This window comes from Lobosporangium transversale, assembly GCF_002105155.1.
Source record: "Lobosporangium transversale strain NRRL 3116 chromosome Unknown BCR41scaffold_26, whole genome shotgun sequence".
Classification (NCBI taxonomy): Eukaryota; Fungi; Mortierellomycota; class Mortierellomycetes; order Mortierellales; family Mortierellaceae; genus Lobosporangium; species Lobosporangium transversale.
In genome coordinates this window covers 364,163-387,575 of record NW_019029004.1, presented here as the reverse complement: position 1 = coordinate 387,575, position 23,413 = coordinate 364,163, and the positions used below count along the sequence as shown (strand labels likewise).

At 43.3% G+C, this 23,413-nt stretch overlaps 9 protein-coding genes and 1 non-coding gene across 10 annotated transcripts; 6 read left to right on the top strand and 4 right to left on the bottom strand.

Moving 5' to 3' along the window:
- Window positions 1–1,621: 1,621 nt before the first annotated feature.
- Window positions 1,622–2,569, top strand: BCR41DRAFT_356549 (hypothetical protein). The gene is made up of 4 exons (XM_022024669.1): window positions 1,622–1,840; window positions 1,931–1,964; window positions 2,057–2,184; window positions 2,296–2,569. Exons 1-4 carry the CDS (start codon window positions 1,754–1,756, stop codon window positions 2,494–2,496), a joined length of 450 nt encoding a protein of 149 aa, XP_021880005.1. The 5' UTR covers window positions 1,622–1,753; the 3' UTR covers window positions 2,497–2,569.
- Window positions 2,570–2,653: 84 nt separating this feature from the next.
- Window positions 2,654–4,261, top strand: BCR41DRAFT_356547 (Snf7 family). Its single transcript, XM_022024668.1, has 5 exons — window positions 2,654–2,910; window positions 3,217–3,394; window positions 3,560–3,674; window positions 3,789–3,903; window positions 4,003–4,261. Exons 1-5 carry the CDS (start codon window positions 2,748–2,750, stop codon window positions 4,059–4,061), a joined length of 630 nt encoding a protein of 209 aa, XP_021880004.1. The 5' UTR covers window positions 2,654–2,747; the 3' UTR covers window positions 4,062–4,261.
- A 983-nt stretch (window positions 4,262–5,244) lies between these two features.
- On the bottom strand, window positions 5,245–6,313 carry BCR41DRAFT_356544 (ribosomal protein S5 domain 2-type protein). The gene is made up of 3 exons (XM_022024667.1): window positions 6,197–6,313; window positions 5,840–6,075; window positions 5,245–5,759 (listed from the first exon to the last, which is right to left on the bottom strand). The coding sequence occupies exons 1-3, from the start codon at window positions 6,300–6,302 to the stop codon at window positions 5,346–5,348; spliced, it is 756 nt and encodes a 251-aa protein (XP_021880003.1). The 5' UTR covers window positions 6,303–6,313; the 3' UTR covers window positions 5,245–5,345.
- Window positions 6,314–6,418: 105 nt separating this feature from the next.
- On the top strand, window positions 6,419–8,829 carry BCR41DRAFT_356543 (hypothetical protein). Its single transcript, XM_022024666.1, has 2 exons — window positions 6,419–7,132; window positions 7,253–8,829. The coding sequence occupies exons 1-2, from the start codon at window positions 6,452–6,454 to the stop codon at window positions 8,750–8,752; spliced, it is 2,181 nt and encodes a 726-aa protein (XP_021880002.1). The 5' UTR covers window positions 6,419–6,451; the 3' UTR covers window positions 8,753–8,829.
- Window positions 8,830–9,363: 534 nt separating this feature from the next.
- Window positions 9,364–10,451, bottom strand: BCR41DRAFT_308063 (putative methyltransferase-domain-containing protein; the record flags this gene model as incomplete). The annotated part of the gene is made up of 2 exons (XM_022020890.1): window positions 9,364–9,903; window positions 10,011–10,451. 2 exons carry the CDS (start codon window positions 10,449–10,451, stop codon window positions 9,364–9,366), a joined length of 981 nt encoding a protein of 326 aa, XP_021880001.1.
- A 155-nt stretch (window positions 10,452–10,606) lies between these two features.
- Window positions 10,607–14,314, top strand: BCR41DRAFT_423321 (hypothetical protein). Its single transcript, XM_022030283.1, has 5 exons — window positions 10,607–10,999; window positions 11,113–12,103; window positions 12,192–12,606; window positions 12,708–13,248; window positions 13,362–14,314. The coding sequence occupies exons 1-5, from the start codon at window positions 10,822–10,824 to the stop codon at window positions 14,219–14,221; spliced, it is 2,985 nt and encodes a 994-aa protein (XP_021880000.1). The 5' UTR covers window positions 10,607–10,821; the 3' UTR covers window positions 14,222–14,314.
- A 435-nt stretch (window positions 14,315–14,749) lies between these two features.
- On the bottom strand, window positions 14,750–15,668 carry BCR41DRAFT_397718 (hypothetical protein; the record flags this gene model as incomplete). The annotated part of the gene is made up of 4 exons (XM_022028904.1): window positions 14,750–14,836; window positions 14,941–15,061; window positions 15,228–15,324; window positions 15,449–15,668. The coding sequence occupies 4 exons, from the start codon at window positions 15,666–15,668 to the stop codon at window positions 14,750–14,752; spliced, it is 525 nt and encodes a 174-aa protein (XP_021879999.1).
- A 3,581-nt stretch (window positions 15,669–19,249) lies between these two features.
- Window positions 19,250–19,322, top strand: BCR41DRAFT_t97. Its single transcript has one exon. It is a non-coding gene; the product is annotated as a tRNA-Arg (tRNA).
- A 97-nt stretch (window positions 19,323–19,419) lies between these two features.
- Window positions 19,420–21,362, bottom strand: BCR41DRAFT_356536 (hypothetical protein). Its single transcript, XM_022024665.1, has 3 exons — window positions 21,046–21,362; window positions 20,331–20,652; window positions 19,420–20,236 (listed from the first exon to the last, which is right to left on the bottom strand). Exons 1-3 carry the CDS (start codon window positions 21,186–21,188, stop codon window positions 19,664–19,666), a joined length of 1,038 nt encoding a protein of 345 aa, XP_021879998.1. The 5' UTR covers window positions 21,189–21,362; the 3' UTR covers window positions 19,420–19,663.
- A 366-nt stretch (window positions 21,363–21,728) lies between these two features.
- On the top strand, window positions 21,729–23,190 carry BCR41DRAFT_356532 (mitochondrial import inner membrane translocase subunit). Its single transcript, XM_022024664.1, has 4 exons — window positions 21,729–21,914; window positions 22,103–22,202; window positions 22,428–22,736; window positions 22,846–23,190. The coding sequence occupies exons 1-4, from the start codon at window positions 21,880–21,882 to the stop codon at window positions 22,876–22,878; spliced, it is 477 nt and encodes a 158-aa protein (XP_021879997.1). The 5' UTR covers window positions 21,729–21,879; the 3' UTR covers window positions 22,879–23,190.
- Window positions 23,191–23,413: the final 223 nt, after the last annotated feature.

The window sequence follows — 23,413 nt, the reverse complement described above, 5'->3', positions numbered from 1 at the left end:
CAGTAAATAGGACGACATGGTTTGTAATACATGTCATTCTTACCGAGCATGCCTTTTGTGTCGCAAATCATGCATTCGATGATCGAGCGTTCTTACTTCTCATATGCTTGCCAGGCAAATCTAAATCGACTCCATTACTCTTTACTCTTCATACTCTTCACTCCCTTCGCTCCCTTCGTTTTCCTTCTCATCTAGTTAAGTTTTTTTTTTTTTTTTTTTTCGTCTGTCTTTTTAATCTCACTGATAAACTAACCCAATCGATGTCAAAATAATCTATCATCTCATGGTTGGACTTGGCGAAGGCCAGTGCCAACAGGACGATACGGACATAGAGTCCATATTTCGTCTCATGTATCATCGAAAATAAGACAACATCTAAGGCTAAGGCGCAGATAGGTAATGCACCCATTGCCCCTCCTGTTCAAGTTTGAATCCGAAGTTGACTTTGGTCAATACCCTACATACTTCTACCTACTCTTCACATGCCCATACTCATTTATTCGCGAGCCACTCCTTTTTGACGGGCCACATAGGCCACATCTGAAGCTCTAGTGACCTCATTTACACCCGTGTGCTCAGTATTGACTTCCTCTCGCATTTGGAGAGAGAATGACGAGACAAAGTTCTATGTCAGAGAATAATATGTATAATATGCCAGCAAGAAGTAGACTGTACGATTATTCTTGAGATCCCCTGCCAATGTGGCTGTTTCCAATTCCTCGTGAAGTGTGTGTATAGCAGGAAGACTCCAGTAGGGTGTATTGTAGGCAGAGTTATAGCAAGTTTCGACTCAAAAGACTCTGGTACAGCTCAGAGAACCATTTATAGACCAGCCAAGCTACAGTCCTATGGTTGACATGGTAACGGTAGGTATAGTAGGCATCCTATCGAAATAGAGTGGCGGACATCGACAATGTCCATTAATCGAAAGGAGACTTGCAGCATCCATCGCTTGCATATAAACTTAGTTCCTTCGCCTTCCGAGGCACTTGAACTGTATTCTTCTGTAATTGCTCCCCAAACAAGCCTGTTTGCTGATGTTTCTAGGGATGAGGCGATCTAAAGAGCAGTTAAATCTATTGCCGACACATCAACCAGCATGTTGTCTGCATTGTATTGCGACGCAGCAGCTTGAAGATGATCAGGGAAATTTGCCTAATGGCTTTGAAGAACAGAAGCTTGTAAGTATAGCTGTGTTACCGAGGACCGTAAATAAAAAGTGAGGCCTCAAGCCTTTGGGAAACGTCTTTATGTGCTTGGTATCCTGAAATTAAGAGGAGAGCGCTGTGATCAAGCGGCCAAGGGGGTGACACCGTTATACATCTTGCTCTTATCAAAGCTATGATGACGCTGATGTGCAGATGCCTTCATGATTCTGCCAACGGGGGCCGCTTCATATGCCTGATGGTTTTTTTATTGAATGGCTCTAGGGATTCTTCTCCGCGTGTCTCAATAGCCTCCAAAATTGATCCTTGAGTAGCTGGATTCTATGCCGTAAAATGATTAAAAATATGATCAAAGGGACTGCGTGTTGTCAAACTTAAATATCTGATCGAGATTGATGTCCCGGCCGCCCACACAAAAACAGCCGAGCCGCACTTTAATTTCAATCAAGCGTTCCTACGTCTCATATGCTTGCCGAAAATAAAGCCTTATTCCTCTTCACTCTTCACTCTCTTCTCTCCTCTTCTCCTTTAGATAGTCCTCTCTTTCGTCTGCCATTTTAACCTCACTGATAAACTACCCAATCATCATGCCTGCTGCATATCCTAATTTCCCTTTACTCTCACTCCCCGTCGCAGCTGGAATTGCTTATGCGCCCCACTTTATTCACGCCTTGGTATAGAAGAATATCCTTTGCATTTTTTATTGTACATGGGTTTAATATCGAATCATGGGGCTAACAGCAATTGCTCATGTTGTATTATAGATCGTCATCAACGCCACTAAACGATGGAACAACAGTATGAACTTGCGGGGGTTTTTTTTATCAAGGCAAGGAAATGAAGTGACACTAATTGAAGTTTTCTATATTCGTTCACCTATGGATCAATAGTCAGTCCTAGGGACCAACTTGAGAAGATTGAGAACCGCATGTCAAAGGCGGCCTGGGCTATGGCTAAACGTACCAAAAGTGCTCATATCAATGGCCTAGAGACATTACCTATCTTCTACGGCGCTGTTGTAAGTTGATTCAAACATTTCGTTTTTTTTTCTTTTTTTTTTTTTACGGTGACACTTTATGGTAGAGTTTGATTCTATTTCCAACCTGTCTTCATTTTTTTTTTATAATAGCTTGCTGCACTTCAAGCAGGAGTTGCAAAGGATACAATTAACTTTTATGCCGGTTTCTTTGTTGCATCTCGCGCATTGTACACACTCGTGTATATCTTCAATACAAATCAGATCACAGCTCTCGCACGTACCGGTATTTGGGCTGCAGGAATGGCTGCATGTGTCAAGCTCTTCTTGGCCGCAGCCGCAACAAAATACTGAAGTAATGATTATTAAGACCTTGTTAGTACTAAGATAGTCAGTCATTTTGATTAAAACTCTTACAATTCATGTGCCTGACACTGGAGATGCACGTCATTTTTTTTTTGAAGTAAAGTCACATTGCAATTTGCCTTGACCCCCCTTATTCTCATTTGCAACACAATACAGTTACACCACTTGTCTCTCTCCCTCCCTCTTTCCTCTCACATACTGTTACTTTCACATACAAAGCAAATACAAAATCAATTCAAATGAATCTCTTTTTTGGAAGGAAGCCAAAGGCTACTCCTAAGGACTCGATTGTCGAGCTCAGGAACACATTGCAGATGCTCGAAAAAAGAGAAACCTTCTTACAAACAAAGATCGACAATGAGCTCAAGATTGCAAAAGCAAATGCCACCAAGAATCGCAGAGGTAAAGTTCGCGAATCCTTGCCTTTGCTTTCGCCTGCTTGTTGATTTCTGTTCATTCATTCTCATTTGACATGGAATAAATCAATAAAGAAGGTTGGCAGAGTGATTCGGCATGTGGCGTATAGTGTAAATGCACCACTTCTCATCAACCGCAGTAGCATCGATAGCGGCAATTATGTCTCAATTTCCATACAACATAGCGAGGAAAAATAAACATGAGAAATGAAACGCAAGGGCACTGAAATTGACGCCACGTTGCATTTTTTTTTTTTTTTTTTTTTTATTTTAAAAAATAAATCTTTTGTAGCCGCGCTCATGGCATTGAAGCGTAAGAAACAGTATGAAGGAGTGATCGAACGCATTTCGGGTTCACGGCTGACAATAGAGACGCAGGTCATGGCCATTGAAAATGCTAATGTCAATCTTGAGACTATGAAGGCTATGCGTGCAGGTGCTGAAGCTATGAAGGGTATCCATGGTGCCATGTAAGGAGCGACTTGTTCTATTAGCTTCCTTTGAATTGTTCTAGTGAATTGAAAGCAGACAAAATGTCTGTATACTCTGGACATTACTTTATTAGGACTATATTCACTGTTGAAACGGCTATATGTTGACTCTTATTTTTTTGTATTATTGGTCATCAATAATAGGGATATCAACAAGGTTGACCAGACAATGGAGGAGATTAGGGACCAGATGGAGCTCGCCAATGAGATTTCAGATGTTATTTCACAGCCCGTTGGGTTTGGCATTGAAATGGATGAGGTATGGCGGGCATGATGTTCAGCAGGACTCCAACATCGATTTTGATAGCACCGTAATTGGAGCATTTATCTGTTAAGAGGCTAACTTCTGATATGTACAAACCATATTACCTAGGATGAATTGGCAGCTGAACTTGACGAGCTTGAGCAAGAAGAGTTGGACAAGAAACTTATGGAAACTGAACGACCACCCCAAATTGGCTTGCCTTCGGTGCCTGTCCATCCTCCAGGTATAGTTGTGTTTGTATAATGTCGTTGATTATTGAGTCTCTAATTAGAGCGAATATCTATTAACGATATGCTCCTTTGGTGGCCTTTTCATTCAATAGAAGTAGAAGACGAGGAAGAGGCCGAACTCAGGGAGTTACGTGAGAGTATGGCCATTTAGAAAGTAGCGTCTTGAGAGCCCATTGCACACCACAAATTATCATCATTACTGTTATTACCACCATCAATAACAATTGCCGGACATGGCAACGCAGGATCATGCAAGCCTTTTTATGTTTTTCTCTTTACTTTTTTTGTTTTTTCTCCTTGTTCGTAGTTACCACTTCCATATAAATAAAGGAGGTCAATAATTCTTCTACACGTGAGAAAATCTGTCAAGAGTAAGTAGTCCAATCCTTATTCAAGTCTGTAGCTAATGATAGGCTACGTCGGTATCATTTGGATGAATAGAGGAAGGCTTATGGCCCAGGACTTTTGTTTCGCTGGAGCTTATAGTTGTTATCGAGCGAGAAGATCAACTGTAAAGAATCTTTTGTTTGATTATATCGTTCATAGTGCAATCGAATTTTATCTCTAGAAAAATCCACGGAAAACTTGGGCGTAATAGCGCCTCGATGATTTGCCAGGCAGCAGAGGAGTTTAATCAACATCTCCTTCTGTGCAACCAAGATTACAAGTATGGCTAGCTATACTAAACGTCTATGTTGAAAAACGAGTCTGGGCTAGGGCGGAAAGAACTCCCCTAATTGTTATGCGCCCATTGTGCTATTTTGACAGTTATCCCTTCAAGGGTCGTTCTTTCACGTCCTTTAAGTGTCACTTCAAGAGGACGAACCAATCGAGCCCACTCAGGTCTCGTCGGTAATAGACATTACGGCTCATCAGATAATAGCTGGACTTGATAGCACTAAACTGACCCCAAATCTGACGAATGGCTGCCTGCACACAATATGTTGCTTAATCAGAAAAACATTGCGGACGTTGCTTAATTTATGAACTGTTTGGCTGATTGTTACTTACTAACCGCAACACATTTGATTGAAATTACATTACCTTGGGCGGACATGATCCAGTTCAAGCTTTGGTATTCAACATTACGAAAACATTACATTTTATCTCTTGTTATTAATTATTGATCTAGGCCTCATGACCAGCCTTCCAAGGAAAATCGTCGTCCATGTACCTTCAATAAAATTTACTTACTTACCTGAACATTAAGAAAATCTGGTTCTCAAGCTTGGAGCATTTTCGCCAAGCCTTTTAGTCTTGTAATTAATAAGCCCAGAAAGCATTTCCACTGACCATAACCTATCGAGTAACGGAAATGCAAACAACAAGGTATGTCGGAACAAATCAAGAAGTCATGCAAAATAATGCGCTGACGGATGTCGTGTTTATTGTGTGGATAATAATAAAAGCCTGATGGATGAATTAGATTGGCCTTTCATGCTTGAGTTTGCTGGTACTCTTTCTCTAGCTTTTTTTGCACTGCTGTTCTGATGAATCCATGTACTGCTTGTGATGCCTTGAAACAGAAATGTGCGCACTCGAAGTACTCCTGTTCTGTGAACATTCCTGTACTATCTGAGAAAAGTACTGCCGCCAAACTAGATGTTCCTGCTTCTTGGTCATCTGTATCGACATTCATTTTTCCTTGCTCTGATTGTACTGAAGACTTGTTATCAAACACAAATACATGAGTTGATCTGGCTCGCGAGAGTTCTTCTGTTGTCGGATCAAGCAATATCTCGCTAGATTGTGCGTCAATCATGCATGTTACAGACCCAAGAATGGATTTAAGAGGTATGCCGGCGTCGAGAAGGGCCAAAATGACAGCATTAAAGGCTGTTGACAAGATCTATTATTACAATGATCAGGAGTTCAGATGATGCTAAAAGAAGACATTGGGTAACACAAGAGCTGAGATAATTTACTTACACATCCATCATCTTTCATTGTTTGGATTACAATCTGAAGCATTGTGCGAGGGTGAAGCCCCGACAAGATCAAAGGCTCCAATGACTCTCTGATATTTTGTTCGAGAGCCTTGTCTTTGACACCAGGCAGGCCAACTAGTGGCCTAGCAACAACCTCAATGGTAGCCTTGTCCAGTTTTTCATCCCTGAGTTTAACTTCTGCAGGGCCGACGACAGAACATAGTACGGATGATCCACCTGAAAAGATAAAAAATCGAGAATATAAATATGTAAACCAAGTGTCGTATTAAGTTCACAACCATATTGCCATTTCTGTCCTCAAGAGTCAAGAATAAAGTTGTTCAAAAAATGGCATTACCAAAATCAAATTGGGCTGAGCCATCGGAGCGATTAAGTAGGTTCTGAGAGGAAAAGAATGGGCGCAGTTGATGAGCAGATGTGCGGGTGCGGTCAAGACGCGACATGGTGAGAAAAGACAAATGGCGTAGAGCATTTTACAAAAAAAAAAAAAAAAAAAGATATACACAGTGGCTTTTGGAAAAGAGGTTTATTTTTTTTTTTTGTTTTTTTGTTTTATGCCTATTATTGTTGGCATCATTCATTACTGGCTGAGATGAGATCCCTTGATCCATTTACACTTACATACTACTCTCATAAGAACATCAGAGACGCTCTGCTAGCGCTAAATTCTGCTCCCAGAGTGTCGCACTCAGTCGCGACTTCTTCTCGGGCACTCGCTGATAACTTGGCGCCATCAATTCCGCGGCAGGAAGAGTATCTAGATACAGAGTTTTCGTCTACGCCTGCATCTGTACTTTCAAATAACGGAGAAGATGAGAGGTACAGCAGTAATTACATTCACACTCATCAGCAGAGCGAACATGGGCGGGGTCGCATATCATCAATTGAAGCCTCCAACAATTTTGGGCACTTCAATATCCAGGCTACATCACATCAAGGTCATGTCGACGATTATAATATAGGATCCCGAGGGCCTCAGTTACAGCGTGATGGAGCAATCCAGGATGGCCGTGCACCTTCCTGGCGATTCACGGGTTCAGAATGGCCCACCCTGCAAGCAAGTATGGAGTCTGCAACAAACCCTAAGCGATCACAACATCAATCAACTTCGCCTCACGATTCACCAACTGATAGAGCCTCCATCAACTCCATTGTACCAAGTATAAGTTTAAATAACATCAGTGTACATGCAAATGGTTTTGCCACCGCAGAGACTGCAAGTGAGCCTGATAATGAAGGGCTGGTCGTCATGGACTCAGGAAAGTTGGATGAGGTAAGCACCCAAGTTATGATATTGCTTTTATCTTTTTTTTTTTTTTTTTTTTTTTTTAAAAAAAAAAAAACCGCTAAAGAGAATGTTTCTATTGAGTTGATCCTCTCTCGCTATGACCAGATGACATTCACTCTAGACAACGTTACTTTGAATTCAAGCCTGACAGGCAGCTTTTCAGTGCAACACCCAGCTTCGCCTCCTGCGTCTCCCTTACTTGATTCAGCAAAGGCCAGTGACATCGCAGACTATGAACTGTCACGTACATTAGATCGCTGGAAACCCAGTCACGGTGGAGGCATGATTAGTTTTGAGAAAGGAAGCAGCATCTGTCAGATAGAGCCTGAGGATGAGGCATTAGTTTATGAAGACCCTATTCAATCTTACGACAAGCCAGATGATTCTCTCCATGGATACCACTCAAGGGAATACTTTCAGCTAGCGGGTGATAATATGCCTCTTATTCATTTTCGACTCGTATTTTCAGCGTATCAAATACCAAGGGGGACTGAGTTTGCTGCCTTGGTTGGACCTATACGTTCGCAATTTGTTGTTGATACTTATATGATCCCTCATGAATCGAAATCAGTCCATGAAAATCAGGACATTGTCCTTGGAATATCTGGATCCACGGGCCGTGTTTATAAGGCTGCGTTAGAATTCTTGAGAAAGATCGTCCCACGATCCGGAGGATTCACTCTATGGAAATTGTGTATCCTAGTTCCATCTCAAATGGTTAGTGCACTGTTCCCACCACTCGAAAACATGGCGACCAATCATTCTGATCAGCTTCAACAGGAGTCCTCAATTCCGGAATTGAAATCTGCGATGACTCGTAATTTTGGTCCTGTTTTCCGTGCATCGCAAGAGTGTCTAATTACAATGGAGTCGTGCTCATTAGATAAAACTATAGGTAGTGCACTGAGATATGTCATGCGGGCATTGTCAGAGGTGGATGTCTCTCAGGATATTTGTGAGGGCTATTACCGAGGTGGCCGAGCTGGCCGACGGAGTATTATCCCCAAAAATATGGCGGTGACTTGGGATCACAGAGGTACAGGCAGCATAATGGATTCGAAAGTTCCAGTAGGCTATGTCCTGAGGCCAGAGATGCAATCATGTCTTAAAGCTATGCACACCAAGCGTTATCACCTTCAATTATTACTGACAATGGAGCAAGTTAGGCTCATGGCAGGAGAACATGGATCAAATATACGGCGGTATTGTAGTTCGAAAGATGTTACTTTATCCATATCAGATCCTCTGGTAAAAGAGCAAGACGAAATCAGAGTGTGTGACATCGGTGGAGATCAGGCGGAGATTTTTTCACTTGCAATTGCTGTAGTAGTTAGTGTGTTGGCGAGAATAGCTCAGAGCGACTGGTCGGCTAAGGTATATATTCCACACCGTTCGATCTCTATTTTACAAAGACAAGTGAGTCGCGGATTTCATCAAAAAATACATGCTGTGGAAAATTTGGTTAGAGATAAGGAAATCAAACTTGAGCCTGCAGAAAGGGAATCTATCCTTGAGATTATTTGCGATTCCGACGAAAATGATGATAACATGATGAAAAGTCTCCGTCAAGCTTTGGTATCCGTCGTGGATGCGATCTATGGGTAAACTTTAGCATGTGGGATTGGAGATCGAATGAAGCCCTTGAGATAGTAAAAAAAAGACAGAACTATTTTAAATACGCGAGCATTTTTCTCTCGACTTTTTTTTTTTTTTTTTTTTTTTTTGAGGATGGGAGGGGAGAAGGCAAGCGAAGGATTTGGCTATGTATAATTTACAAAGACAATGCCCAATGTTGCATATATCCAGTTCTTCAGGTTGACATGTGGTATAGATAGATTGGGAAAGTTGAAGCAAGAGGGCTACACTGCTTAGAATATAACTTCTCCGGCATGGTCCCACAGTATATTTGTCCTCAAATGAAAATGATCCATTGAGAATGATCGTGCTTAGAGCGGCGGAGTAAATGTTCATTGGCGCATTTGCTGTACTCGCGCAATGAATAAAAGAATTGTTCAAGAGAACACTCTTTGTTATTTATTATTAATGTCATGATGTCAATAAAAGTACAAGATTCTGAGGATAGCCGTAACTTATGTGAGAATAATAGAGAAGCTAATCAATAATAAAAATAAAAAATAAAAAAAGATATTGCGATTAGGTGCTTGAAATATATCTTCCATCAACAGTCTACATTGAGCTTTTGATTGAGCTATTGCCTACTTGTTCCGATTGGGTTTGTCATGGCGTAGTTTTTTGGGAAACAATGGATGTGCTACGTTCTCTGAAGATCGATGGGCCTTGTGTTTATTTTTTGGCGCTGCAACAGCAGCATCGAGCTTGAAAGCATAGTAGGCTAATTTCCTTGCAAAATGATACTTCAGTAAAGATGTGTATCCAAGGGCTTGCATCATCTCCACGAGCAAACCGTGGTCCATATACCGGGAGTTTTGGATGCAAGGTAATGGCAAGACTAAGTATAATATCCCTGTTCCAGGCATCAAGAAGTATGTGGACCGACGTAGGATCTCTCCACGCTGCTTAGGATCACCTACAAAGTTGATCACCAATGAAAGGCAGACTACATCAAAGAGGTGCTCTCGGTCTGTAGGGATAGGCATCTCAAGGAAGTCCATTTTCGCGATCAAAGGATCCTGTGGGTTAAGGTCTATTGGCGTGGTTTGGATCCAAGAAGAATATTTTTGGTAGTTGTATGGAGATAACGCGCCGATATCCAACAGCCTCAATGGTAGCCCAGGCTATACGAAACAAATGAATTCTTAGTTTGATATTTAAGTAATTTACACCATACCTTCTCCTGACAATTATTGGAGACGTAGGCCGAACATGAAAAAGAATATCCTACCTTTTTATTCAGTTGAAGATAGTGGCTCTCTAAGATAGGTACTAGCCACTTACTCGAGTCACCTCCACGTTGTTTGGATTGACCAAGGGTAGATGCTTTTTGGTACATGTCTAGCCCGCCAAGATCATCCATTTCTTGACGGATCTCAGTAATCCTCGCAAGGTCCGCTGCGGTATCCTGTTGAGAGTAGTTCTGAGAATGACCATGGCTTGATGAGTTATCATTGGCTTTGCTACTCTCAATTCGTGCCAAGCACTTAGAAAGCTCCTTATTAAGGGTGTGATAACGACGGATTAACTGTGCAGTGGCAAGGGATGACTTTTTACAGGAGATAGCCTTGGAACTTTTGACGGTCAGTAAAGAGGATGCAGCGGATGTAGTCACCGTGCCTAAAGGAGTTAAAGACTTGAGAACTGACAGTGAGTCTGAAGTATTGGCCATAGAGATTTTTGAAGTTGGAATGTGGTGTTCCACAGATTCACTGGCTCCTGTTGTTGTTACAGGGATTCGCCTTCTCTTGTTTGAGAGCTTTTTTGCCTTTTTAACTGCCATTTTTTTAAAAAAAAAAAAAAAAAAAAAAAAATACGAAAGTGGTAATCCATCCAATAGCTCGTCCTTTGTCTCTCTTCACCTCATTCTTATTCTGCTCTAATTAATGCAGCTGTCTTAATGAGAATAATTCGAACCAAACCAAAATAAAGTGACTGGTTCTCGCTCGCATTCTTTTACCACTTTCTCACATTCAAAAAACCTTTGCACATTTCAAACGACACCGTGAGGAGTAACTGAATTAAGACTTGACTAGCTGACGATGCACACCGGCACTGGCGCAGCCTTATTTGACATGAACTCGGACACAAATCAGGACCAGGACCAGGACCAGCATCAACAACATTCTCATGTGTCTGAGAAAATTCATGTGAGCCAGGAAGATGGAAAAATAAAGGGAACAATAGAAGAGACACATTCCTCTTCTGATGCAGAAGATTGTAAGCTCATCTTATGGCTTGAGCGTTACTCAGAAGTATGAAATGTTGGACAGTTTATCCTCTTATTTTTGACTGACATAAATCACCCGCTAAACTGTACCGCTCGGATATAGTGGCGCGCTTGGAGGAATTGATACAGATGAAGACCAGAATCGAGGCTAAATTGCGCGCAAAACAGCTTCAAAAGGCAGCCAAGAAATCGGGCAAAGAAAGCGCTCCCGTCGCCATGGGTACCACATCCCCAGGCCAACTCATTGCACAGGCTGAGAGCAATGACTCCGACATCTGCTATGACGCTCCCTCAACACCAACGCGTCCAACACTTGCGGAGATGTTGGTCTGCACAACTCCTGGGAAAAACACTTCCAATGGGGATACCCATAGCGACGAACAAGCGACTACGGAAGCAGTGTTGACTACCCCTCCCAAAAAAAATACAACGCCTCTAATTTCCCCAGGATTTCGGTCACCATCCCCCCCATCGCCTACAAGGTTTTTCATGTCTCCATCTTCTCCATCTTCTGGAAGGAAGAGGCAGCATAGCCCTTCTCCCATCTCTAGGCGATTATCGTCTTCCATGCAGGGTAGACATGCGTCGCCAACCCCTTCAACCCAGAGGCAACGGCAATATAATGCAAACTTCAGTGGCACTCGTGTAAATACACCGTCGTTCCATAAAATATCGGAAATGAGCAGCCCAAGGGATGGCACAAGTGGGACAATTGAAAATACTTTCCCTGATCTTCCAGACAACGAGCTTGACAGTACTTTCTTGGATGCTCTCTTTGATTCAGACGATGATGTTCAGTCATTTGACACCTGTGGGTCAATAATGCCATGTAGTCCCTCAGTTACCAACAGCGAGAACTTGGATGGTCGGTGTGCTCTCAGTCAGGTATTGGGAGAAACTGGAGTATCGAATAATAAACTTACAGAGGCAGTTGAGGCTCAAAAACTAAAAAGAGAGACTGAACTTACAAGGAAACAATTCCCAAAGGCAACATTTCTGACAATGGCAGCTGCTTCCGAGCCTATCTCTGCAGCTGAAGTAACAAGGCTTGGGCATACCTCGGGCTTTGATCCTTTAACTGGACTGCGGATAAAGTATGGGTTCGGCCGATTACAACTTTCAACTGAATTCCAAATGGGATCCATTCTGTATTGACCACATATCCTCCCTCTGGATCTATAGGGATCGTGAAACAGGGTGCGAAGATATGGCGAGGATGACTCGTGGCTTGAAAAATGTTCATATTAAGGACGGTGAACGCATAAGAGAGAAGTCTCTCAAGCCTTATGCAGCCGGTCTCTTAAGCTCTTCGACGTCTATATCGATACCAGGGTCAGCAGCAACCGATAGTGATATTAGCGGTATAGCGAATGGGCAAAATGGCGGTAGTTGGGTTGTGGGAGGAGTAATAGGTGCCAAGTCAAAGATAAGAATGACAAAAAAGAAGATGCAATATTGTCATTTTCAGTTGTGTGACTTAAAAAGCCATATGATTAACGTATTCATGTTCAGGAAGGTTATGGACAAGCATCATGGAAGATTAAGGATTGGAGATGTGGTCATCATAATGGATCCTAAGGTGCTGAATCAAGCCGAGGTATGGATAGCATTTCGTTTGAAAGACTTGAGCTTGGAATAATACCTACAACGCCATGATAGCCGTCATGCATTAATCCGTTTCTATTGTTGGTACTTTAGCGTGCAGGAATATTGGGTGTGGAAGTGGAGCATCCGGACTGCTTACTTGTCGTTGGTACTAGTGCAGACTTTGGTCAGTGCGAAGCAATCAAGCTAGACGGAAAAGAGTGTGGGCGTGTTGTGGACAGAAGGGCTTCGAGATTATGCGCCCATCACATCATGATGCTCACAAATAAACGTCGCAATCAACATGGGTGTCTTATTGCTGGTACAAGTTCGATTTACGACTTGGAGAAACCTTTAGCTCAAATGCCATCCCCAAGCGTATTACGCAAGGTAGGAGAGAGCAGCTTTAAGAGCCCCTCATCAGCGAGGCTGCGAATGATGGCGCGCGATTATAAGGAGACGACATATATTTTTGATGATGGTGGCATAGGGACTTCGTCTTTGTTAGACTCCAAAGCTTCAAAGAAGAGTCTTGCTCAGGAGGATAGCATTCTTTCGTCATTTCTGATGAGCCAAAACAACCCAGGTGGCCAATATCTGCGGCAAGCCAAAGCGAGTAAAGACGTAGCTTGGGCAAAGGATGTGACCTCGCCTAGTATGTTTATATTTTAATTTTTGTTTTCGGGCTATACCATTCATCTCAATATATCACTACGTTGTAGGATTCGATATTGATATTTAATTTATTTGTTGTTGATTCATTCCAAGAAACACCTCCCAACAACTCGGAGCTTTTCCCTGCAGAGATGGTCCGTAGGATGGGATATAATCCAGTTACTGGACAATTTGTGCCTGGCAGCCCAAAACGAAACAACGATGATCTCGAGGCTAGAGAGCGATCTATCCGGCTATTAACAGAGCGTATCAAATCGCCTCCTTCCCCAATGCGACCTCTATCAAATTTACTACCGAGCGAACGAAAACGTACTATTGATGTCAAGGGAACAACAAGACCCATCGCCTTGCCTAGGAGCAGTAAAGCAGCATTGGCGGCACTAGATAGCAAGAACAATGGAGGCCGGGAAATCAAGGGAGATGTATTTTTTGGGACACGACAGCCAGTGCCAGCCGCACCAGGAAGTGGAGCTGCTAAGAAATGGGTTGATTTGGACGATGGAAGCGACAATGAAGGTGAGCGTCTTTTGTCTTTGAGTGAACAGCGTGCAAAAAATATGGTGGAGGCAAGAAATGCACGAAATCGCGCTGCATCCGCATCAGCAGAGCAATCAGTGATAGGAGGAGCTGGGTCAAGGAACCCCACGCAGTCGAACACGGTATCCCAAATAGCCCGTATCCTTCCTGCGACGTCTACTGAAAAAGGGAAACAGCGTAGGTTGACTGCAAACGATCCTATTTTGTCTACACTGGCATCGGTCGCAACGTTAAAGGCGCCTCCACGGCCCGGAAACTGTAAAGATCAAAGAGCGATTTCCAACGCTGATACCCAATCTCTTACATTAGCGGCCTCTCCCTTCTCTTCCTCCTCTTCCTCACAACTACCAGATCCAAATAAGAAGGATCACGCCAACAAAAAACAGCGATTTGTTGATCTATCTGATTCTGAATGATCGCTGTTCGAACTTAGATGCTTGCCGGATCATACTCTTCTTTCCTCTCTCCAAAATTTATCTTCATAATAAAGCTCTACAGCTCGAAGAGACAGCGAGTATTCCGTGCACAAAAAAAAGAGAGATGTAAAGGGCCAGAGAATGATGGCGCATAAATATTTGATAACGAGGGCCCACAATATCATTAGGATTTGGGATGAGAAAGTATGGATGGACTTGTTGATTCTTAACTTGAGGGTCCTTGTTATCAAAACAAAAAAAAAAAAAAAAAAAAAAAAAAAACTTTATCCATGTTCCTCCTCCACACTAATCTTCATAACTTAATTGGTTTTTCTTTGGAAAGAGACTGCAGGTCATAAGATCATTCTCATAATGCTTGTAATAAACAGAGTATAATTAGTATAAAATGCGTGTTTTTTTTTTTTTTTTTTTTTTTTTTAGATAACGTGGATCCACGAGGAAGGAAGCACGGTCGATTCTGTTGTCTGTGCTTAAAATCGCACATACTCCACTGATGCATGAAGGTTCTTATAAATGCAAGTCTCGATCAAGGTTGACCCACCTCAGGTTCGTGTTCTTGTGGCCCTTGTTGTATTTGGTAGTGGCTGCACGGCCCTAGCGATCTATGCGCGACAGAGCCTTCTCCCAAATGTTATTGTGGGCCTCACCAAGGGCACTACAAGTCCATACATAGCTGTTGTCTTCGTCTTCAGCCTCACCGACACAGCAAACTCGATCTGGGTAAAGAAGGGTTTTCTAGCTTGTATAACATTGAGGGTAGGTAGCATACCATGTAGCTTCTTGGTATGGTGGCACCGGGCTGCAGTATCCTTGGCATTACTGTAGAAAGAGTGCACAGGGCGTTTATTATGGATATGGCCCAGCGTTGATCGCCACTCCACATCATCATGGTCACAGATCGCTCTTTATTGTGCGTCGTTGGGCTGTCCATGCTTGATGCCATCGGATGGTGGTTTATTACTTGAGAAGTTGACGAAGGTCTTACTCAGCCAATTGGCCTTGAAAGCGTACAGTGTTGGGTCCCAGATTGAGTGCTGAGATCGACTTTCCAAGATGCGGAAGCCACCCTAGCTGCTCTAGTACTCACCATATCAGCAAACACATTGCCAGCGCTGTTACTATGACTACGGACCCACTTTACCTTAACTAAAACTGGTCTACCGTTGATGAGTTGGTAAACTACTGCTCAAAGCCCAGCATAGTTACATCGAAGACGTTTACTAGGCAACGTATGGTGCCGAGATTCGACAAGCTGTTGATATTGGATCACAATTGCCTGGTTGTCGAGCTCCACGCAAATATCTTGACTAGGGGGAGCAGGGAGGATAGCAGCAAGCAGACCCATACGCTCCACTTTGGAAGACGAAGTGTACTGTGGTAACCACCTCTTGAGATCTGTCAAAGACACCGAAAGCCATAGTGACATCGGCAGAACCAGCCTTTATCATGGACCCGTCCGAAGAGAGAACACGTGGAGTTGTGTTATCAATAGGTGACTCGCGTATCTTTATCAGCCTCGCGGCCCCTGAATTTTTTTTAAAACAAGGACCCACGAGGTCATGTATGATTTATTTAAATTAGCTCTATAAATGGGTTGCCCCATTACTGGGGTCGCAAATAAAGCGGTATCCAATAATCGGCCGAAGCCGCACCGTCATACTGGCACAGTACAACATCCTGTTCATAAACCATGTCAGCATTGAGTAGACTCCCTTGGTCCCTGGGACCTGTGGTATGGCTCTACTCCCTACTTGGCCTGTTGTGCGCGAAGGTCATCCTTTAGCCGCAGTCCTCAATCATCAGAAATTTGCAACTTCCCAGGCGCTCCATAACCGCCAATTACACCTGCTGTCGGTAGCTTGCCGCCATCCGCCAGTTTGCTCATAGAGGTGATACCATTGTCTCTTTCCCAGTTGACGGTGACTTTGCAGCGTCTGTTCCAGATTTCAGTCCTGCCGAGTTCCTCGATTGACTTGACAAAGCGGCAAACAATGTACCTTGAGATCGATGCTGTAGTTCTGAAGATCGTCTTCCATTTTTGTATCAGTTCCTTCGGCACCAAACCGTGGTACAAGTCTTGGACAGTCCAGTGGGCATCCTCGCCCTCGTTCCTCCGTCCCATATCCACATCTTCCTCACCAAACAGAGTGCTTGCATGTCGAATCTCTCTGACGCCCTTAAATATCGCTTCCAAAGAGCCCCAAATCACGTTGTCGCTACAGGTGTAAACGAGGGACCTCCTTGATTCAGGTTTGGCTCCTGTGTTTTCCCTTGTTTGTCTTCCCAGAGCTTCTTCTCCCTCACTAATGCTCTTTTACCATCCTTCGTGATGAGTTCTATGGCCTGCTTCCAACCTTTCAATTGCTCGTCCAGTGTCATGGGACATCGCCAGAGGTGTTCTATATCCTCCTGCTCCTGTTCACACATCCTGCAGATGTCAGTCTCATACAGGTCCGGTCGCCACTGCCTCATATAAGTGAGTGTATGAAGCATACCATGGACCTTCTTTATTCTGTGCGCTCTCTTGTGACAATCTGCTGGGCTGGTGAAGAGGCCTCTAGGCGTGTTGCCATCGTGAAGAATATGCAGGCTTGCTTTCCATTCTACTTCTCGCCAGTCTGCAATATAATTCCTGACTCTGTTCTGAGACGCCCACAAGTAATGTGTTCTCACTGCTGATTGGAGTTTTAGCAGGTGTCTAAGATCATCCTCCACCACCTCGTTCTCGAAAATAGCGTGACAGCGCAGATCGTTGTGTTCCAGTCCTTTGATTGTCCACATTTCACTAAAATGAGCATCTTTGGCGGCTTGGTCTGCCCTTATATTGCCTCTATTCCCAGCATGGCCCTTGACCCATTTCACAGTTACCTTCCCGCCCTGCTTAAAGAGCGCTCTCGAAATGGCTGCCCACCACACTGCGTACTTGGATCGCAATCGCTGCCGTTCAGTGCTTGTTTCTCGCTTTTGAGCAAGGTCCTTGAACTGAACCACTACCGCCATGTTGTCTATGTAGACAGTCGTTGGAACGTTACGGGGACTGACTAGGATGGCTGCGTACAGTCCTACTAGCTCTGCCTTGGTGGATGAAGCATACCCATCGACTCTACCTGAAACTACATTTGAGAAGCTTTCTGGGCCTATCTGAGCCACCACTCCGAAAGCCATCCGCGCCGCCCTTCTTCCTGCCTCTTCAAGGGACCCATCGGAGTAAAGTGTTAGCTGACTCATCGTTGATAGTTTCTCTCTTTGACGCAGTATATTGTCCATGTCAACCTGTGGGATCTCTACACCTAGGCACTCAGAGGAGCCAAACCACCGATGATGACCCTCTGGGATTTTATTATTCCTTGTTCTTGAGGAGTTCATCTCTTCTTGCGCTTTCGTCCTGAGCCTCCTATCGAGAGCTTGTTCATCGAGTTCATGGCGTCCACTTATCTTGTTTCGCTCTTGTGCTCTACGTCTTGCTCGGTTGAAAGCCGCTCGTCGTCGCTGTTCTCTTCTTCCTTGTTCATCGAGCCTTTGAAACCTAGCCTGTAACCGTAGGCGTTCTTGACGGCGAGCTCTTTCGATAGCCTTCGAGTGTGCGGCTTCTTGCTTGGCTTGCACCCACTGTTCACGTCGCCACACTCTCCTTCTCTCCGCCTCTTCTTTTTTCCTCTCTTGCTCTATTTTTCTTAGCAACCATTGCTCCCTCTTCCCTCTTTCCAAACGGTCGCGAAACTGTAACATTTTCCTTCCTTGAGGATCTTTCCACAGCCTATGCCTCTCGTTAGCTTCGCGCTCTTTTTCTCTCAAACGCTCTCTTTTTTCAAAATTTTCTCGCAAGTATTCTTTTTGGAGTTCGCGATCAGACTCAGTGTATCCTTCATATGTAACATTGTGCTCTTCTTTCTCTTTCCTCCCGCTGTTCTACACTTAGGGGATCAAGTGACTCTCTGGGGTCTTCTTCCACGTCATTGAGGTAACTTATATATCCAACTTCATCATCCTCATCATCCTCAGTGGGCTGCTCCTCCAACATATTGTCTTCTGTGAGTAGTTCATCTGCTCTCTCATTGTTTTCAGCCTCATTTAGCTGTTGGAGCTCCCTTAAATGTCTCTCTTCCTCTTCGTCTAGTCTCTGAAGAATGTTCTTTTTGTCTCTACACCATACTTCGATAAAGTTGTGTGTGTAAAGGGACTCATGAAGGGCATTTTGAACATTGTGGAACCATGCTGGAGATGCCTTTGGGTCTCTCCTTTTCGTACGTACCTCATTCCAGGATTTGAGTGACGAATCCTCGTCTAGAGTTTGCTCAGCATAGTATATTCCTCTTGCTGCTAATTCCCGCACAGGCTGGTCATCCACAATGCCATGAAGCATGTCTGCTATATTGAGAGCATTTCCAAATCGTTTGCTAGTTGCAAGTCAAACTTCACTTGTCGATCGGCCATTAGTTTGCAGACGCTTGATGCGAAGTTGTGTTTGTATGCTTTTATTTTGTGCGGCTCTGCAGTTGGGAGCTTGCTCGTCCTAAGGCGCTTTCTGGAGGGCAATGAGACGTGCTCTACAGATACGTCCCATCAACCCATTGTCATTTAGGCGTAGGAATAGGGTTGAAATCTGCTCCTCTGTCTGTGCGTCTTCTAAGTTTTTAATTGCATAGAATCTAGGGTGATGCATTATGCTGTTGGGTGTGGTTGACGGCATACGTGCTTTGCTCTTACATAGCTTCATATACTTACCTGTCATTCGTCTCACAAAAGAAGGGGGAAGTATCTGTGCCGAAATCCTATAAAGCACCTTGGGTATGAGGACGTTATTGATGAGATATGCTGTCTGTTTGTCGGTTACTGCTTTTGAGGAGAGTCCGGTCTCCAGTGTTTATGTTCTAGTTAATGTAGTACTTGTCTTCTCTTCTAAAGCCCACTTGCAGTTATAGAATGTGCATTTATGAAATATCTACATTGCGTGAAGCATTCAATATATAATGCTACTGAAAACCCACCGAATATGAAATTAAAGCAGCCCATATGGGAAAATGGATATTCCATCTCCCTCCTAAGGTGAAAGTTCTAGGTTCGAGTCCTAGTATGGGCGCTATCTTTTGTTTTTTCGTGTAACTTTTAGCTTCAGAGTTTTTTGCATTCTAAGATCGGACAGATCGGATTTCTATCATCTTTTTAATTTTTTTTTTGTCTTATATACAAATGTACAAGTTTTTTATTATGGAAAAAAGACAAAATATATTGCGCGAGAAAACAGAAAGATAGAATAAAAGCAGAACGCCCATGAGATAAATAAAAAGAAAACAATAATCTTGCTCCCAGCATCTATTTTTCCTATACTCTTTCTTCGATTCTGTCGCCGTCTCCGACACAACGATTTTTCTATTTATGCTTGTAACTGAGCTGAGTGGTTTCTTGCCAACTTTTTATGTTTTAAGCAACGACCTCCGGAGCGGAGGTAGCGTCAGTATCAGTGGCCTCTTCCTGCTCATTCGCGGAGATCTGCTCCTTCGCGGGAGCCTGTTCCTCAGAATGGGCAATTTTGACGGCCAGTTGACGGCCATCTATCTCAAAATCGTTCAGCTTAAGCGCATTCAACTGCTCAGTCTCATTCTCTAGCTCGACAAATCCATAGTTCGAAGGACGACTCCTACCACCGCGCATTGGACGGCGGCGAACAATGTGTGCCTTGACAACTTTAAACTCCGAAAAAAGATCCTTTAATCCTTGAGGGTTCATTGAGAAGGGAAGGTTGGCGACAAAGATGGTGTTCTTGGAGGGAGGTCCAGTCTGACGAGTGCGGGCTGACGAAGTAGCGTTGCCTTCAACTGAAGAGTCGCCACGAGTAGCTTCTTTAGGGCTACGGCGGTTGTTGCGCCTGCGGCGTCTGGTGCCCTCCTTGTCATCCTTGGCGCCCTCCTTGGCTTCACCATTGGCGGCAGCGGCAGCAGCAGTGTTGTCAGCAGGAGTTTCCTCACCTGTTGTGCCTTCTTCACCTTCGTTTTGCTGAGCAATGCAGATAAATATAATCATAAAGAAATAAAGGATGTCAATCATTTTAATTGTGGGTATGATTATTTTCCAGAAAAAAGAAACTTACACGAGCTGCCCTATTGCGATTGCCTTTGCGGCTGCCTTTGCGGCTATTACGACCAGTCCTGGGTCTGAACTCTGCCGTTTCACTGGCTTCACCGGCCGTCGCATCCTTGTTCTCGCTCTTAGGTTGTCTGGGGGCCTTCTCTCTAGGACCACGCTCAGTGCGAGGCTTGGCCACCTCGACATTGATCTGACGACCACCCAATTCGGCCTTGTGGTAAGTGGCGGCAGCAGTTTCAGCCTGAGCTAAGGTCTCGTATGCTACGAAACCATATCCAGCGGAGCGTTGTGCACGAGGGAAACGGGTAATAATATTGACCGACAATCTAAAATCATACACACAAAATAAGAAGAGGAATTAATGTTATGTTAGTGAGTAGCAAAGCGCCAACTAAAGATCAATGAGCGTATGCCAGTTATCGTTACGTCTAAAGTGGTCGATTTCTGGAAATAGCAAAATATTGACAACGTTTATGATCCAAATTGAGCGCACATTGTCTTCACACATATGGAGGAGAACTTTTTTTTTTTTTTTTTTTTTTTTTTTTCGCTTAGTCATTGTCATTCTCCTGTTAGTATGTCCATTTGTGTTGAGATTGTTCCTGTCGCATCATCTCCACTCCCATCTATACTATCTTCCTTTCCAGGGACCATGAATAAGATACAATTATAAAATACAGGAACCTCTTTTTTATTTGTTTTCTAGCTTCAAAACTTACACAGGGTTGGGTTTACTGAAGAGCTCGGCAAGCTCATCCGCAGTGGTTTGAAAGGAAAGATTGCCGACAAAAACCTTGTGGCCATCCTCCTCGGCGACAGCTTGAGTAGTGGGTGTTGGAATAGTAGTTGAAGCTTCACTCATGATGACTATAAACGCTGATTCTTTTAATCACGAAATTGGACAGGGCAGCAGCGATGAGGTAAAGGAAGAGGGCAGGAGGAATTGCTGGGGGACGCGTAGGGGGAAAAGGATGAGAAGAAGGAAGAAAGAAAAAGAGATGATAATATTAGCAGGGAACTACTTGGAAACAAAGAGAAGAAAAGATTGGTTCTTCTGTTCTATCAGAAATATTGTAGGACAGGCATGGAAAATGGGACTGACCCGCTCGCTTGCTTTTCCAACACAACTAAACTATTCACTCAGCATCTTTATCTTTAACCTTGCGTCCACTTTTCTTTTTCTTTTCTTTATTCGATAGGCGTGTAGACAGCTCCATGATCCGGACTTTCTTTACTCTTCTTCCTTGACTCTGTTGATAAGGATTGGAGCCTACATCATTGAGCGCCTTCCGACTTGTCACTATCACGTGACCATAGGTAAACGAATCGCTGGGTTGTGTGACTGATGTTTATTTGGGCAAGTCTAGAGAGGTAGAAGGACAAAGTCCACTAGCCACAGCCTATCAGCTGTTGGAGAGTCCAAAGACATGAGTCTTGATTCATTTCCGTCTTCTCTTCTTCCACGTTTGATCCTTCCCACCTTCCATTTTTATCAAGTCTTCGTTACGATTTTTGTTCTCCTGTCCTCATAGTAATACGTACTCATAATCATCATGCCTCGCTCTTCTGACCACTCTCGCGATCCTTGGTGAGTTTTTTTTTATATATTTTATTCATTGAAAAAGAATTGTATCATAAAAGTTGGAAAAGCACACAGCACATGCAAAGTAGCTTTCAAGATAAGGGCAATCATTGCAACCATTGCAATGAATGTGACTTTACTGAATTTGTTATATGGTCATTTACCAACCTAATCATACTTTTTGTTCATTGTAGCCCATACGTCATCTTTTCAGATCTCGGTGCTTCATTTGCCATGGGTGCTATTGGTGGTGGTGTCTGGTATGGAATTAAGGGTGCCAAGAATTCCCCAAGGGTAAGTATTAGACATCATTCTCTGTTTACTTGTTATACTCTATATATATGAATATTTTACGTATCCATATTATCCTTTACAAACATCGACTGAAGTGCTCGCTCGGAAAGAGTGGGTTAGTTTGTTTTTGTTCCTGTTTGTTTATTTTCATTATCTGTCGTTTCCTTATTTTCTAATTTCAATCTCATTGTCTTTGGTCATAACTTCCAAACCTATACTCTCTAGGGCGAACGCTTTCCGGGTGCTTTGATGTCACTTAAGGCCCGTGCTCCTGTCCTGGGTGGAAACTTTGCGGTCTGGGGTGGCCTCTTCTCGACCTTTGACTGTGGAATGAAGGGAATTCGTCAGAAAGAGGATCCTTGGAACTCGATTGCTTCAGGATTCTTGACTGGCGGCGTCTTAGCCGCTCGAGGTGGCCCTAAGGTCGCTATCACCTCTGCAGCTCTAGGAGGTGTCTTTCTTGCCGTCATTGAGGGTCTTGGAATTGTCTTCTCCAGGGCTTTTGCTGATCAAAACCGTCCTATGATGCCTCAGGTAAGTTTACAATCTTTTCATGTCATTCTTTTATATATTTATCCTTCTTCCTTTCGTTCTGTTAACAGTTCTGTTGGTATTTCATCATATTTTGTGCTTGCACCAATAGCTCCCTGATATTGCTCCACCAGCATCTCAGTAAAGGAAGCCAAAGAAAAGAATAAGAGAAAGAAAGGAAAAGCTTGTAGAAATATGATTTGATGCACGGTAAAAAAAAAGAGTATAGGATGGGGTTGGGGACGAGGAATCAAAATATGAAGTATCGGAGCAGAGAACAGAGCAGGACAAGTAGTTTACATTAGAAGGCGATCTGTTTCTTTCTCTCGCCCATTTATTGTCTATTCCATGAGTGCTGATCCGTAAAGATGAAGATTGAGTTTGTCTTTGCAAGGAATCAGTTCTATCTCAAACGCACAGTCATAATGTGATGCTTCTATTTCTTCTTGCCTTGCTGTTTTTTTTTTTTTTTTTCCTCTTTTTCTATTCACATTTAGTTATCTGATCAACGTTATGCTTTCATAGTCTCTTTCTTTTTATTGTCTCTTTGTGCTGTCTGGCTTTTTCTCTATCTTTTCCCTTTTAATTATCCATCATTCATCACTTGTACAATTATACACTAGATCATGTTGTTCTCTGAAATACATCCATGTCAAATAAAAATGAAAAACCGTCACAAA